This window comes from Osmerus eperlanus, chromosome 11 (assembly GCF_963692335.1).
Source record: "Osmerus eperlanus chromosome 11, fOsmEpe2.1, whole genome shotgun sequence".
In the NCBI taxonomy this organism is placed as follows: Eukaryota; Metazoa; Chordata; class Actinopteri; order Osmeriformes; family Osmeridae; genus Osmerus; species Osmerus eperlanus.
Genome location: NC_085028.1, coordinates 14,860,784 through 14,877,744, shown reverse-complemented (window position 1 = coordinate 14,877,744; position 16,961 = coordinate 14,860,784). Strand labels below are relative to the sequence as shown.

At 47.1% G+C, this 16,961-nt stretch overlaps 1 protein-coding gene across 2 annotated transcripts in view; it reads left to right on the top strand.

Moving 5' to 3' along the window:
• Window positions 1-94: 94 nt before the first annotated feature.
• The window catches only part of traf4a (tnf receptor-associated factor 4a), a 30,854-nt gene continuing 13,987 nt past the window's right edge, over window positions 95-16,961 (top strand). The window contains exon 1 of one of the 2 annotated variants that reach the window (XM_062473251.1): window positions 95-625. In XM_062473251.1, coding sequence (XP_062329235.1) covers window positions 483-625 — 143 coding nt within the window. In that variant the 5' untranslated portion in view covers window positions 95-482. Of the gene's footprint in view, window positions 626-10,229; window positions 10,446-16,961 lie in introns of those variants that run through there. The other variant, XM_062473252.1, reaches the window with a different exon arrangement.

The following is a 16,961-nucleotide window of genomic DNA, read 5'->3' as shown; positions in this document are numbered from 1 at the left end:
AGGGCAGAAAGAGGCATACGGAAGAGTATGGTATTTCACATTTGACTCCTCCTGCAAGCAGTAGGCGGGGTTATAGATATACCTAAACAGATGGGATGAAAGCATTGTCTGCTGCCTGTCAGTCGTGCTAGTACAGAGCAGAGGGAACCAGAACATAAGACAAAATATCACCGTATTTGGCTAGACCTAACAAATAGGGGATTGTCGATCATTTCTGTCGTCCGTTTATATTTGTCACAACGGTTGGACAGTCGAAGCTTCCTTTTGTTTCCATGCACTCAGTCACCCGGACGAAGAGAAGAAGCTGAATACGGTCAAAACCCTAGTCTCGCCGATCGGTAGCAGAACGAACATGAAGAGCAGAGCGTCGCGCTGAGGGCGGCCATCAACATCAGTAGTGCATTATCATACCCTACATTGAAAACACGGACATTGAGTAAAGACACATTTACCTGTATCTTACATCTGCGGATCCAGCAGCAATGCCGGGGTTTGATTACAAGTTTCTGGAGAAACCGAAGAGACGCTTTCAATGTCCCTTGTGCAGTAAAGCAATGCGCGAGCCTGTTCAAGTCTCTACCTGTGGCCACCGATTTTGTGACACATGTCTGCAAGAATTTTTAAGGTAAGACGATTGTTTGTGAAAAAGACAGATACGCGGGGAGATTAAACATGCAGGTAAACGGTCACACTGATGAATGACAGAGAGGTAAAACAGCCGGTGGACGTTGACAGAAACTGCAATACATCCATGACCAGTTTCGGTAAGACAACAATAAATAGAGTATCTGTAGGTAGGTGTGCCCTTTACCCTCGCAGGGTAATCAACAGACAGGAAACACGAAGAATGCAGTTATGGTTGTATTATCACATATTTGAACTCTGCAAATTATAAGTTTAGCTTTTCTCCTTTGACTGACACTGTTATAGACTCCCTGGTTTAATCTAATATCAAATCAAGTTCATGAACCAGTCATCAGAGGCACCTTTGTTATGTTCCTCATATGCAAATCCATATCGATTTTCCATAATTAAATTCAAATTGGCCCAACGGGCAGTCAAACATCTCTTAGTAGGCTATGCCACAGTAACTGTGTCTTAAACAACCTTCTTTGATCTTGAGACTTCCTTTGTAAACATTGAAGTTCTAAGATACCAAGATTAAACAGTTAATGCTTGTTTACTGTGAATAAACTCCTAACTTGTCATGATCTGATCGTGTAGATCTAAAAAGTTGTGATCAGTCTGGTTGTGATGATTGAAGTTTTAGCGCCTTGATTTTCCAGACATTGGCATCACATGCAAACAATTATCTCAATGTGCGGTCCAGGGTAGCCCAAGATGCAACAACTGTGCGTGCTTGCCTTTGTGCTTGTTCCCATCTATGAATACGCCCAGGGTATGTACTTACTGTACACATGTGTGTGCATGCATGCGTGTTAACGTGTGTGTGTGTTTTCACCCAGGCAGAGGGGACCCAGTCCCCCTGCCCTGTCTGCGTTTTTGCCCTAAGGCTGTGTGCCTGGGTTTTGGGTCAAGGGGAGGGAGGGTAACAGAGGCATTGGGACTGCCTCGGAGGGGGGATTAAAGCGATCCCTCCGTTGGAATGAGGGCTCCAGGGTGCTGAAAGGAGAGGGGACCTTTCACTTATTATTTTATATTTTATTGTATAGTTTATTTGAACCTAATTCCATTGCTAATTATGTACCCTTAGTTTGCTAGTTATGTACCCTTAGTATAGTTAGTCCTCATATTTTAATTTTAGATTCCTGTATGTTTAATGTTTGCACCTTCCTGCCAAAGCAAATTCCTTGTCTGTGCAAACTTTCATGGCGAATAAAACCCAACCTGATTCTGATTCCGACTTAGAGGCTGTGTTCCTCAGACAGCCTCATGTCAGGCTCTTCAGCCTCCCCCCTCATCACTCCAGCCTCTGGTCTGCCCTGTTAGAAATTCTCCAAGGCTCATTAGACCGTGCTGGTGGTGCAAGGGGAAGTGTAAAGACATCACTTAGATCGTCGTACCCTTTTCGCCATAACCTGGGAAGAAAATGTATTTTGTGTATCCGCTTGACAAGACGATGGGCAGTCTTGTTTGTTTTTAAAGTTTAAAGATGTTTCAGTTTGTCTTCACTTTCACTCACCAGAGATGACCAGAAGTGGACTCTCTGCCTTCACACATGGTCGTTGTCTTATCTTCTCCTCCACACTGATTTAGGCAATGAAGGAAAGGCTCTTCCAGTTGCACACTGTAAACCTGTCAGATGTTGATGGTCTGGTTCAGGCAGATAAGTGCTCCCCTGACATAGACCCAGCTTTACATTATACAGAAAGAGAGTTTTTGCTTTTTTCAACTTTTTGGTTCCATATCCAAGAAAAGTTGATATGCACTCAAAGCAAACAAGTAATAAATGCTTAATTAATTCAAGGCCCTAGATTACCCACTGTAATGAGCTCCAGAATGGTCAAAATTTACCAGAATGTACTGAGCTCCAGAATGGAGTCAGTACAGGCAGTCTGAGACGAGGCCGAATGAGGAAGACTATTTCTGATCGATGACTTGGCGGGAGCGTTTTGTCCTGCTCACCTCAGAGCTTCCTGTCTGGGTTTTCATTCTCAGTGAAGAGTGAATGAGCCGCTGATCCTGAACATCCCACTCAAGGCTTCTTCTTCTTTGTGATACTGAGTGTTCGACATGAGAGTGCTCTCTGTCGGGTATAAAAATAATACGCTTGGGTTTCGAGAGGTCACGTCTAAGCTACAGGGACTTGGAACCCCCCAAAAATGGTTTATGAGTCAGCTGGGTTTAAAAGACCTTTTTCAAAACCAGACCATGTTAAAGGCAGCAAATCTATTTTTGACGTATGGTATGGTTAATGTTCCTCTATTTTCCATTTGACTTTGGATTTTAATGCATTTAACAATTGTCTTTGTAGGATGTTATGGTTGATATACTATTAAACACTGTCTATAGACAACAATACACCTGTGCTGTACACGGCACTGTATTGGCAAATTATTTGGGCCATTTGGCATAATCCCCTCCATTAATTACACACATAAGAGGAAAGTAGTTAATTGATCAACTCAGTAATAGCCTTTTTACTAGACAAGTTCACTGAGTGCATTTCCATTGTCTTAATGAATGAATAATGCCAACAGAGGGTGTAGACATTGAAGTCTGCCTAAATGAGCATGAATGATTCTGAGCAGTGTGTGTCAAAGCTAAAGGAGTTTAATTGAGACTTGTAGACATTGTGTAACAGTGTAGTTCCTTTACCACAATAGGCTGTGTTAGTGCCAGCCCAGACTTGCCATCCTCTTCTGACTCTGACAGCTCCAACAGTGTCTTCAGGACCCACCTGCACTTACCACAATCTGCCTTCTGGCTGAAAATCTAACCATGTTGCAGAAGTATGAATCTGCTAATGTATGTGGTTTTCTTATCAACTGTTTCTGTGTGCATTTTCCCAACTGTGGAACAAACAACATTTCAGTTGACAGTTGGACTTGAGTTATTTGCAGAGTCATGCAATTGTTATGAAAAGGACCGGAGAGGCAGCCAGTCTGTCCGCATGTTAGCATGTGATGCTAATGGCCTGCGTTTCCGCAACGGGGGGTGGGTGTATGTATACAACACTAGGGCTGGAGGCTCACCCAGAGTCACGGGGCACAGAGACCTACCTAGTGGCTTATCTCTCCTGCTATCTACTCTGACTCACATTCCTCAGCAATGCAAGCTGCTTGGGCAATCCTTGGGCAATTCATTCCTGGCCTTGTTAGCAGAAGAGAACAAATGATTATTGAGAACCATGATTCAGGGCTGGAGATGACTGAAGCCATGGCTGTGCTCTCCACATGCTAGACTTCATACAGTGATCCATCCAGGCTTAGTGTCTGTGAGCCAAAGCCGTGTCACGTGCTAGTGTGTCGTCTCCGTGGGAATCCAGGGCTATAGCCTGGTCTTGACATGGCTGTAATTGGTTGGTTCTGCTCCCTAACTTCTTCCTGGGTCTCAACACTGAGCCACTGTAACTTCTGTCTTCCTCGGGTGTCCTGCAGAGCTTAGATTCTAATATGGGAATCAGCCATGGGTTGATTATTATTATTCCTCCCCGTAGGCCAGGAAATTGAGAAATATGTGTTGGAGTGTTTTAGGAGGGATGATGATTCATTTAACATTGACACACTTTCTCTGAGTTTTGCTGATGCAGGACTGTGTAGGCTCCCACACACAGAAAGAGAAGAACACTGAGGGCCCTCTAAATCTCCATCACGGACATCCTCACAGCCTCACCACTTTTCTCTGCCCTCCTTCCACCTCCTCCACTCCCTTTTTTCCACTGTTTGGAAAAGAGAGTGGTTCTTCAACGAGTCCACAAAGACCTTATTGCGAAGCGGGGATGAGTTCGGATGGAAAAAAAAAGGGGAATGATTGATGTGGTTTCCGACGACAGAGAGATAGAGAGAGGTTGTCTCAGGAAACTGGGTTAGTGACATTTCTCTTCATTAAAGGCAGATGAATAGACTTTGTCCTCTGTGTGTTTAATTGATTATGGGATGCAGAATGGAGGCTTTTTGACTGGTCAGCTAGCGAGTGTCTCTTTAAGGAGTGAATGAGATCCGGTAGTACTGGTGCCCAGTGCTGTGTGTCAGCCAGGCACACTCTGGCAGCTGGGCCTTTGTGCGTGTGTGTGTGTGTGTGCATGTGCGTGTAGCTCCTCACTGCCAAGGGTTGTAGATGAATAGCTGTCTGTACATCCGCTCTCCCATCCCCTTGGTTCCACACAGAGCCCTCACAGTCCCCAACAGGTGTCCTGAGGCATTCATGCTGCACCTGATCCTGGGAGGAGGAGGAAGAAAACCAGGAAGGATGTTTCCCCCCTCCATCCTATCCCCCCATGACTGACCTCAAGGAGCGTCAGGCGGGTGGGTGTGGGCGGGGGACAGGGGGACAGGGCAGTCAGCGTAGTGAAAGCCCAGGCCCCTGGCCGGTGGAGGGCCTCACAGACTGATGTAAAGTGAACTACATTTACATTTAGTCATTTAGCAGACGCTCTTATCCAGAGCGACGTACAGTAAGTACAGGGACATTCCCCCGAGGCAAGTAGGGTGAAGTGCCTTGCCCAAGGACACAACGTCAGTTGGCATGACCGGGAATCGAACTGGAAACCTTCGGATTACTAGCCCGATTCCCTCACCGCTCAGCCAACTGACTCCACTGAACTACTGGGACAGAGCTGGAAACAGCCTAGGGGGAAACAGTGAGGAGAGACATCTTTAGAGAGACGGTTACAACAAAAAGGAACTGAGGCCCTGTTGAATTCGCTCAGAACCAGTCCTACTAATAATACCTGTAGTCGGGCTCCAAGTACCATATTTACATACTGTAGGAGTAGCTGTACAGACGTATTGTACTATGCAGCAACCTGATTGGCTGTTGATGCCGCATATATCTTTGTGTATAGGCCTGGATTTTCAACAGCAAAGGGCCAAAGTAGACAACATTTGATAAATGTGTTCCAGGTGAACCTTGACCTTTCCTCACACATGCACAGGTTTGAACCAGGCCCCATTGTGTGTCAGTTCACTGCTCTCTGAGGTCTATCGTCAGCCGTTAAACCTGACCTGCCAAAACACAGCACCTGGCGAAGTACAAATAACCCTCTTCAAACAGAACTACAGGTGCAGAATGACAACTGTGTCCAGCTTATCCGTCTATTCAACGGACAGAGTGGCTTTTATGACATATAGAGGGGACATGAAAGACCCTTGTCTATACACTGGGACACTTTTTAGCTGTTCACATCGCTAAATTGTTTTCCCAAAAGATAAACAGTTGGAACCGTTGGTCCATTACAATTTTTTTTTTAATGCAACAAACTGCAGTTGAATACTCAGTTGTTGTCTGACAGCCTACCAGAAACCAGACAACCTCTATGGAATTTCTATTGCCTCGATAACAGGTTTCTGTTTTGTCCATCAAACGCAGTGTACAATGGTGTATTTCAGCCTTGTCAGCATTTCTGTAAGTACCTGTGTTCAAATGTGGGTTAAGGGTTGGCGTGCATAAACCTCCTGGAGATTATAAATGTTTAGGTTTCGCAAGACATGATAAATGTGCTGTAACCAGAGAAGACACACATCAGTTCAACTAAAATTGCACACTTCTTCATGTTCAGGATGTCGGTTGAATATAATCTCTTGTTCGTTAAGCACTCCCCCAAAAGAACCCACATCCTCCAGACGGGGACGGGGGGGATGAGAGCCAGGTCTGCGGGATGATGTCATTGCGAGGGCCCCTCAGGAGGAAGCTAAGAGCCTCCAGAGGTCCAGCTGTGTGAGATGACATCTCTGAGAGAAAGTCTTCTGACAGTGTTAGACAGCTGCATAGCTCCCACATTCAGATGGGTCAGCCACGTAGAAATATTGTGAAGCTGTGCGTGTGTGTGCGTGCGTGTGTGTGTGTGAGATTTGAGCATGGTTCATTAAGTCTAAGTGTTCCGGATAAAGAATGATCAGAATATCTTGAGTTTTAAGGTATTTGTGCTAATTGCGAGCATTTCAAGCCGATGTGTGTGAAAGTTCCTACATACGGGGGTGAAATTCACACTTCTTAAAAAAGCAGAGCACTTAAAATTCCTCGCTAGATTTTCTCCCCCGTTGAAAGGTCTAACCTCGTCTAATGCCCAGGTCACATTCCAGCGCTGATGCCCTCTCTCCCTCTCCACGTCAGTTCAGAACGCCATTGTATCTGTCACACAAAAGGAGAGTTTGCAAACAAAAAGTGCACGAAGCTGCCTAGACCATGTTGGAGACATGTCCTGGCTTGTCCACGGCTATATGAGGTCCTATTGAACCAGGTCTCCCAGCCTGGCGAGCCAAACAAGAGCAAGGGAAGCATTCCAGATCTGCAGTGGAGCACCTTGCCATTCACATGGGCAGCAGGCGAGGGCCAGGCTGCCTAAGCCCAGCCCTATCGCTGGAGGCCTGCCAGTTGGCCCCAAGCCTCCACCATGGCTGGCCAGTGCCTACATGTACATATGTGGAAGAACTTCAGATAACACCGTGTTCAAGTCCTCTCGGCCTAGTCTGTTGCCCCAACAACACGTATAATCTGCCGCAACCCCTCCATAGCAGACTCTGTGTCTTCATTCAGTAAGAATATATTATTATATAGCTAATCGCATGTCTTCCTGGTGTCTGACTCGCTCCTTAACTGCCATTAGCGGGAGAGTCATCTTCTCCGAGGCAGCACATTTTATGGTTGCGCGTTTAGTTGAGTGTTAACGAACAGTGTAGGGTCGAGGAAGGAGACTTAAGGATTGTAAGAAGCGAGGGAAGCTGCCAGGGGAAGAGTGGACGGTGGGGCAGATTACAGTAACGGCTGATTCAAGGTCCTGGTGGGAACAGGGTGGGTGTAGAAGGCCAGGGTGCGCACTGAGCTTAGCTGTTTGAGACCGTCGCTCTCCTCAGCTCGCCCGCATCTGCGCCCTGCTCCCTGTCGTGCCAATCGACTTCCCCCAATCTGTCTCTGCACAGGTCACTGCACTGAGCACAAACATGCTTTGTGCATGCACACACGCATGCACACACTAATGTTCAGACTCCCACAGATATTAATCATGTAAATTATTCACATTCCCAAATATTCATGCTCATTCATTTTAATACGGTTTGTCTTATCTAAAGATGGAATGACATCAATATTCCATGGTTTAGAGACGTGCATGGGGTTAATGTGGGGGTGGGTGGGTAGAGGGGGTATGTGGGGGGGGGGTCATGTTGGGGTGGGCCACTAAGTGACCAGTGCCTCTGGTTACTGGGCCGTGGAGCAGGCATGTGAGGAATCTGTGTCTGGGTACTGAATAGAGAGCAGCTGGGCCAAGATGGACCGAGTGGGAGAGGGAAAGCAGGAAGCCAGAGTTTGTGTGTTGAGGGTGGAGGGGGGGGGGCTGTCTTGGTCCAGTGAGGCACCTGTCCCAATGAAAGGCTTCTCTATGGATGAGAACAGGTGTTAGCAGAGCAGTTAAGCTCCTCGCTAAAGGTATACACACATACTGCAAATTAAAGTCGTTTATTGTTGCGGGGGCCCTCGTCGATGGTAAGATCATTGACTATTCACTACTGGTCCTTCCGCTTCACCAAGCTGCTCCATTTAGAAAAGGACCTGGGGGGGGGACAACCTCCTTCCTGGCCTCCCCAACCCTCCTCTGTCCCTGGCCTCTAATGCCATCAGACAGGGTTGTGATGCCATCAGACAGGGTTGTGGTGGTTCAGGCCTTTAACCAACAGCCTAACGACTCTCATCTCCACCGGTTGCACCAAGCGTGTGTGTGGCATCCTTGCATGTCCCTGGCAGATCAGTTTCATATATGTCAACTCTCCACAAAGCCCCCCCCCCACACACACACACACACACCTCCTCCTCCCCCTGCACAGACGGTGTATTGATCTGGTGAGAGAGCCAAGTGGAGGAAGTGACACGGCCAAGTGGAGGAAGTGACACGGTCCGTGTGTGTGTCCAGCTGCATCGTTCACTGGGCTCGTTCAGGAGGGGAGAACGTTCTAGCAGCACGCCCTGTCCTTTTCACCTTCCCATTCATGTCCTATTTCATCCCCTCTCAGTTTGACTTAGACTTAATATAAATTGGGCTCCATGTAAATTATACATATGAATTATACCCTGGTGATTGTTATTCTTTTACTAGATTTTTTATGGTGTAGTGACTTGATACTGCCCATCATGGCCAGGATTGTCTTGACCTGAATAAGAGATTTTATATTTCAATGAGCCCATCCTGGTGGTAAAAACCTTTCATCAGGACCCTTTAAAATCCACTGATTATCAAGGTTACCCTGCCGAAGTGTGACCAGCGACAGACCCAGAGAGACGCAGACTGACCTCGGACCGCAAAGCCGAAGTGGTCCTCAGAGGCGTGTTTTTGTTGTGCATAAATCCACATGGCTAATTGTTCTCTTGGTTTCCCCCTCGTCGCTCTCTTTCTCCTGCTCGTTGTAAACGCCTGTCACATTCATGTCAGTGTCTGTCCGGGCTTCAGAATGCCTGCAACAGGAGGCCTGCTGCCCAGGCGTGAGGAGACAAAGGAGACCGGATGACGTCAGCGCCTTGCCTGATTTCACAAAGAAAAAGCATCCTCGAACGGAGATTTAGCTGCGGCTAAGCGCTGGGGGTGGCCAGCCGCCTGCGTGCATGGCTGGATTGGGAGTGGGACAAGGAGCAGGGAAGCAGGGAAGCAGGGAGGAGGAGAACAGGATTGTATTTCCTCATTGGATTGTTTTCACTTCTCTCTGAATGCACATGGGCTCCAGACATGTTGATAAGGAGAAAGGGAGCCACAGAATGTCTGGAAACAAGCTCCAGACCTTATCGAGTGTGTGTGTGTGGGGGGGCGGGTGTGTGTGTGTGTGTGTGTGGGGGGGGGAGGGCGGGTGTGTGTGTGTCTGTGTGTGTGTGTCTGCGTGTGTGTCTGCGTGTGTCTGCGTGTGTGTGCGTGTGTGTGTGTGCGCGCGTGTGTGCGTGCCAGTGGCTAGACTACAAACCCTTGTCTGTTTGCTGCGCTGTATCCTTCACACAAAGAACCACACCTTACCATTACTGTGTTGAAGGGTGGAAAGTGGGCTGGTGTGATGTTAAGACATTTACATTTAGTCATTTAGCAGAAGCTCTTATCCAGAGCGACTTACAGTAAGTACAGGGACATTCCCCCGAGGCAAGTAGGGTGAAGTGCCTTGCCCAAGGACACAACGTCATATGGCACAGCCGGGAATCGAACTGGCAACCTTCAGATTACTAGCCCGATTCCCTAACCGCTCAGCCACCTGACTCCCTAGACCATGGTACACTGGTCAGAGTGGATTTGAGCAGCAGTGTAGTGAGCAGCAGGCAAACATAAAGGTTCCACTTTATTTACAGTTATAACTTCTTGGGGTGGAAATCATTGAATGGGGAATCTGTGTGAGGAAGCGATATAGGAAACCAAAGGAACAGGTTACTACACACAAACTAACATAGGAAGAATTAACTAACTGAATATGGGTGAATTTAAAGGAAGAATTGAATACACCTGAAGGATATAGGATTAAACAAAACAACAAGGTGACAAACTTACGCACATACGACCATGCCATCTCCGTGTTCCCAAAACCATGTTCAATACATACAAGAAAATGGTGCGTGAGTGGGATACTTGGTGATTGAGAGGAGGGAGGTGTGCCCTGGGGTGTGAGAGGAGTGAAGGAGTGGGTACCGCACATTGCAGCCTAGCACATTGTACCAGTTACCATGGACACAAAAGGCCAGGCCTCTCCAAATGTGTTTCCGTCAGTAAGGAACTGTACTCAGCTTAGCCACACAGCGACACATCAGCTTACTGACAAATCAGGAGGGAGAACTTCCCTGCTGTCATATCAAAGGAAACGCAGGTGAGGCATAAATAGTAGATTATGTAATGCTGTTTTTGTGCATTACATCATGTCACCGAGGATAGTTCCAGATGAAGGCAACCTTTTTGAAGGCCTTTTGATGGCAAGTCGTGTTGATAAAGCGAGTTAAGTTTTGCAAAAAAGGCGAGGCGGAAAGTTTGGCCAGTTTTCAGGCAGAGAGGAAGCTGGTGAGTCAGGGAGGACGCGTGGTCGTGCGCTCCCTGCCTTCCACTAATGACAGTGACTCATATGGAGGCAGGTCACACTGTTAGGGATCGGAGAATCTGCGGGGAATCAAATCATTAACTTCACCTCTCAGTGTCCTCTCAGTTCATCACGCCCCTACATGTTCTTCACAGCTCTCTGTGTGTGCAAGATGAAGGAACCAGATAAACAGGCAGTTTGACTTGCTCGCTAACCGCATAGACCTGACTCATGGCTTGTAAGCTATTCGCTAGCATTAGCATTGTCCCCCTGTCTTCGTGTCTTTTCTGTAGGATTGAGACATCTTGCTCAAACAGCTCTGTAATTAATAGGCAATGCAGCGCATGGGGTGTGACTGTATTTTTCCACAGATGTTCCCATTGGGAGTGAGTGAAATTAAGCCTCCCAAACAACTGCACACATGAAAATAGCATGCACCCAGTATCACATGCACGCACTTCCAAGCAGTCAGCTCTGCACTCCGGGAGCAGGCAGGACTCTCTATGGGCCTTACTGTAGTTAAATCATCGAGGTGGGACAGCCACACTGCAGTATATTAGCTGTATATCCAAGGTTAAAAGAGAGAAGACCCTTCAACTCTTTAATGAAATCGAACGTTTTAAAGTTTTCCGCGTCTCCATTCAGAAGTACCCAGGCAGACTATTGTGTAGCCGGAGGACTGTTGAAGGGGCATGAGTGAAAACGTTTCTAGTGCCCATTGTTGTACCCGGAGCTGACGCAAATACAACCCCACAATAGGCCCTCGCAGACGCGTGAAAGCTTTTGATAGTGATCACGAGCATTCAACATGAAGCCGAAGGCCTGCCGTAGTGAATCAGTCTGTAAAAGCTGAATCACTTAGAAAGGAAGTCCGGCTAAGAATAGCTGATGGCACAGTTTGTAATTTCTTAACCATGTGCCTTTAGTCAGACTGGAAGCATTATAACTTGTGTGTGTTTTTCCCTTCCAGACATGGTGTGTTGTTGTCAGACGAAGCAAGACGTTAACTAGGACCTGCGTGGTTCTGTTAAAGATGTAGACTCTCAGAATTACATAAGGCTGATAGGTTTGCCCTTTAAGTCCCACAAGGCTGGCTTGGTTAACATCAGCAACCTGACAGCACATAGCACGGTGTGTAGAGGAGGAACAGATGATGGCTAATCAAAATAGCAGTTGTCCATGAGACGTTATTGGTTGCTGGGATTATCTGGCCAGCCCACCTGCTGCCCTGGAGAGAGGGGAGAGGGGAGAGGGAGCGTGGTGCTGGCAAGGTAATCCGCCTTTAGTCACCCGCTCTCTGGATTAGCAATGCTAATGTGGGCCTGAGAGCCTGGCTGCTTGGCATTGTTGTCCACATAATTCTTGACCGCTTCTGTTGTGAGTTGCCTTGCTTTTAAATGACCAGGCCCACCACCAGAGAAGTGCATTAGATTGTGGGAGAAGGATACGTGAATTTGGCATTTCACCATAGTTCTTCCTGTTTCTGTGGAAAACATTTGCTTATGATTCATGTCATCCCTGCCGGTTAACCCTAGGATTGACAGTCACTGTGATAAGTATCAGACATGTATCAGACATGTAGGGAGTCAGGTGGCTGAGCGGTTAGGGAATCAGGCTAGTAATCTGAAGGTTGCCAGTTCGATTCCCGGCCGTGCAAAAATGACGTTGTGTCCTTGGGCAAGGCACTTCACCCTGCTTGCCTCGGGGGAATGTCCCTGTACTTACTGTAAGTCGCTCTGGATAAGAGTGTGATCTCGCTCACATGTTTCATAGGTACTGGAGAGCCTTCCAGCAAACCCAGTGTAAAGACTGGACTAAGTGGCTGGTGATTGATGCTCTGCTGTAATTTCCATATCTTGGTCTTCAAAGAGAAGCTCCTTTCTTGGCTTCTGGGGAGAGTCGTACGTAGGGATTTTAAAACTCACAGAAAAAAAAACGTGAGACAAGAGGAAGATTATGTTCAGGGAATATGTGTGGATGGAGCTGAATCGGCTTGGCCTGGGGCATGTTTCTCACTCTCCCTCTCCCCTGTGTGTTATCAACGGGCTTGGTTTATAGCTGTTGACTTAAGGCTTGGTTGAGATTGTATTTCACCAAACATTCATCATGTCAGCAAGTGATGAATGCGCTGCTTTTCTGGGCACTTTTGCGAGGTGAAGACGTCTTCGTGAAATGCATCTCGTCAGTGGTAACCTCACTCATGATAACTTGCGAAGGCGTAACTAGGCAACTCAAGTGTCAGATTCTAAAAATAACAATATTGAATCATATATTTGTTTTTTAAGTCTTTCCTAGCTAGTGTAGTCTCTCCAAAACGTAGAGCAGCACTTAACTTTTCAGTGCGCAAGAAGCTGATTGTTCTGGCAGCACACTTTAAGCACTAAGGCTTTATCCTCCAGGCAGGGAGTTGTATTCATGTGTTTCTCTTGGCTCAGGATTCAAATGATCAACCTACACTCATCCATCCGTCAGATATTCTGCCACAGAGTACCTGAGATTAGCCAGGAGCTGGTTAGAGGCTTTCACATACCTCCAGTGAGACTTGAGATTCAGGAGACGACTTTTCTTTGTGAGACTGTGATCATGTGGAAGGACAGCAGCATGAGCCCAGTGGTTTAAGGATGGACATGACTGTCTCTCTCTCGTGCTTTTAGTAGTTTTTTTTTTGTCGTGAGTGGTCAACATTGTGGCACTCTCCAGCCCCCTCTGCTCCATGGTGGTGTTCTCCAGGATTAGTGCAGCAGCTCCGTATCTCTTCAGAGACAGACACCAGGGCAACCCCCCCCCCCCTTCCTGCCCCCTAAAAGCTGAGCTAAAATTAGATCCACCATCTGTAATTAAAACAGCTTTAATTTATGTGTGGGGTAAATGCATTTAGTGCAGACCCTAATTTGAGGCAACTGAAGATCACACGTGTCCCAACCACCCCCCTCATGTCCAGTGCTTCAGTTAGCCACCGTGTGTGTGTGTGTGTGTGTGTGTGTGTGTGCGTGTGCGTGTGTGTGTGTGTGTGCGTGTGCGTGCGCGTGTGTGGCAGGGCAGTAAAGCAGAGAGGGGGGTGATTTACACATCCAATACCTTGACATCAGCTTTTAGCACCGCAGCAGAGACTGACTGCATGTGTGTCATCGTAAAGCTCCGGATTTTCACCAGCCCCCGAGTCGGAAGCCAACCCTCTCCAGATGAAACGGAACCCTATCATCCTTTTCATGCCCTCCCCGAGCCCTCATGGGTTCCTCGTGAGTTCATGTCAAGTGCTCCAAGGAGCGACGAAGGCTCAGGGGGCTTTTCTTCAGCCAGTCGTCGTTGCTTCTTCTCTGCTGCCGTGGGTGTGAGGGCGGTTGCAGTCATGCATGCAGAGCTCAGCTCCGTGCAGGATTGATGGCCCTCGTTCTCTTCACCTCCCCCCTCCCCACCCTAGGTCCAGATCAGCAGGAGTTAATGAAATTGAATTGATTTTTCCTGTACCTCCCAGCATACAGGGTTTAATCCCAGGGATGAAATCGTCCGGTGAAATGATCCGAGCATGCATTGCATTTCAATCAATTTGTTTATTTGAGATCCACTCAAGGCTTGTATGTACAGTGATGCGATGCAGTCTGTGAAAGGATAACAGGATTAATCTACATCCACGTCGTCTTCCACAGGATAGATATTCCTTCAACTCAGTGAGGCAAGTGCATAAACCTGCCTGCTAAACTGTATATCACCATTCAAGGTCAGGGCGTACACGGAAGCCATGACATGACTCAGGGTGCATCATAGTTCTCAGTAATTTGTATCCAGCTGACCATTTTAAGAGTACAACAAGAGGCCTTTCTGATGTTGTGCAGGCTATGCAGTTTGTAGAAGATTCGCAGTTCCTCTCCTGACGAAGCATGCTTGCCCAGGGCGTTGATGAAGGGAGACATGCCAGAGGGATTGTGGGGAAGAGCAAGCCCCGCCCCCCCACCCCCCCGCACCCCACCCACCCACCCCCCCACACACACTTAAGGATGGATTATGATGCCTCAGAGGCTTGGACCATATCTGCAGATGGTCTCCCCCTCTCTTCTCGGCCTCCCCCTCTCCACATCTCCCTCTGTGTTCAGTGTTCCAGCAGGTGGCTCGACTCTTTGGGGAGACGTTGTTTGTTGTGAGGGTAGAACAGACTTAACTGGAATCAGACAAGTGCCAGTGGTTTTTTGATGAGTCATCGTCTGTATGCCGTCTACCTCAAATCACTTTTTGTGGTGCAGCCGTGGAGCAAGGCCTATTTGTTCTGTATTGTTTTAGAAACTGCCTTTGACACAAAGAAACATGCTCTACTACTGAATCCTCAAAGTCAAAGCACCGACTAGACATCAGCAGACAGGCGTTTGGTATTTGTATTTATTCTAACTTCCCGTCAGGTTTCCGCAGATAAATGACAGTTCACTGTAGCGTCCATGAGAGCTGATGGTAATGCATCCCTCATGTCCTGAGAACATACACTTTAACGCTTTATTACCCTTTAATAATGGCCAGTGTTAGTGCTGAGAAACAAAGTTGACATTTGGAAAATGAATTGATATTTTGCTAACCTTTTGATCGTGGCAAGACTGTGTGAATTAGCTCACAGATGGCTTGTGCTCACAAATGTCAACCCAGCGAGAGCTGGGAGAACTGCAGAGGAGTGAATGTAATTACGTAGTCATGAACTACTATCGTGAAACATGACTTGTAGTCTCCATACTAGCAATTTCTAATCATCACATATTGCTCAGTATACAGATGATATTTCTAGAATATATGATAGATTATTATTGTAAATTACACTTTGGGTTTAGAGCAATTGCAATTTGAATCATGTTTCTACTGCATATGCTGTTAAAAATAGTGCATTACCCAATGAGGTTTTATGTCAGTCAAACATTTCATTATGGCGAGATTTAGTTTGAGGACAGGCAGAGGAGAGCGCTAGGAGGAAGCAGCCAGATAGCCACCCACACACTTGCAGTGGTGCTTCTTCTGTTTGCTTCATTTCTGCCCGTTCCGGCACAGTAAAAAAAAAGACTCATGAAAACGTGTTTTTCCCAGGAGGAGAGGGTATAAAAGCAAGTCTCCTGTAAAGACCTAACACAGTCCGGACAGGCTTGGACAATCTGAATGTGAAGCCATTGAGATAATCTCTCCGTGTCGACTGCTTTCATGGCTGGCTGACAATCATCATGGCTGGCTGACAATCAGGCATATTTTTCCGCTCTCCTGTTGATGCCTGTGACCTTCAGATAGTCAGGCGTGGTCGTGTCACATTAGGCTGTCAGTGGTCATTGGCAAGTCCTGTTGATGGTGGTCGGATAGGATTTTACAGGTGGCATTTAGTGGAACATGGCCAGGAGGCATGACATAGTCACACACAACAACACTGTTTCAGGTCCAACACATATTTAACCCTATTCTACTCAGTTCAGACATTAGAATGATATTTTCATTCACTAAATGAAACTTGCTCCCTCATGCACACACAATCTATTTTTATGGGTGGTGGTGGGGGCTTATTTAAGTGACCTTGCCTTAAGATTATGACAAGGCATATCATTTGAAAAGTCACACAGCTTTCTACCCGACATAATCTTCCTTAACCGTGCTCAGCTAATCTTGTGTTGGGTCTGACACGAGGCGTTGCCATGTCCCCATTCACATTAGACAGGAGATCCCTGACACTCGACCAGGGAAGAGTACAGCCTGTACCTCCCTGGGTGTCAGTGTGATAGTCAGAGAAAGTAGAGGAAGAAGTTAGCTAACCCCTCCTCTTTAGACAAATGAGAGGCCTGGGGTGAGAAGCTTTTGTTCGAGGTGCAAGCTGAGCCTGTGGGGGGGGGGCCTCTCCTGGAGGATCCGGTTCTGCAGGTAGGATAAGCACCCCGTCCCCCCCTGCGGCTACTGCCCGTCCAGTGGACGCCTGTGTGGCATCTCAGGGGTGCTCCCTCGCCCGCTGACCACCTCCGGTCTCCTGTCGCCGGCTCGGCCCTGAAGACCTTTCCACTGGAGTGGAGATGGAGAGTACTTAGGTCTGCTCTAATCTCCTCTGCCTGAAGAGAAAAGAAAAAGTCATTTAGTCAAGTGTGATGGTGACTCTCTTTTCTTTACAGGAGTGCCAGGATTTAAGAGGGTTTTAGCACTAAGCACCAACATAAGTACATAATTTATAACCCCCCCCGGTATGTTGGCTACACATTGTTAAAATGGACGTTCAGTTGTATTTGAAGCTTTATCACTGTAGAAGCTGACATTATCTAATGTTATGAAATGTGTACAGTAGACAGAGGCATTTCATGGTAATAGTCTGTC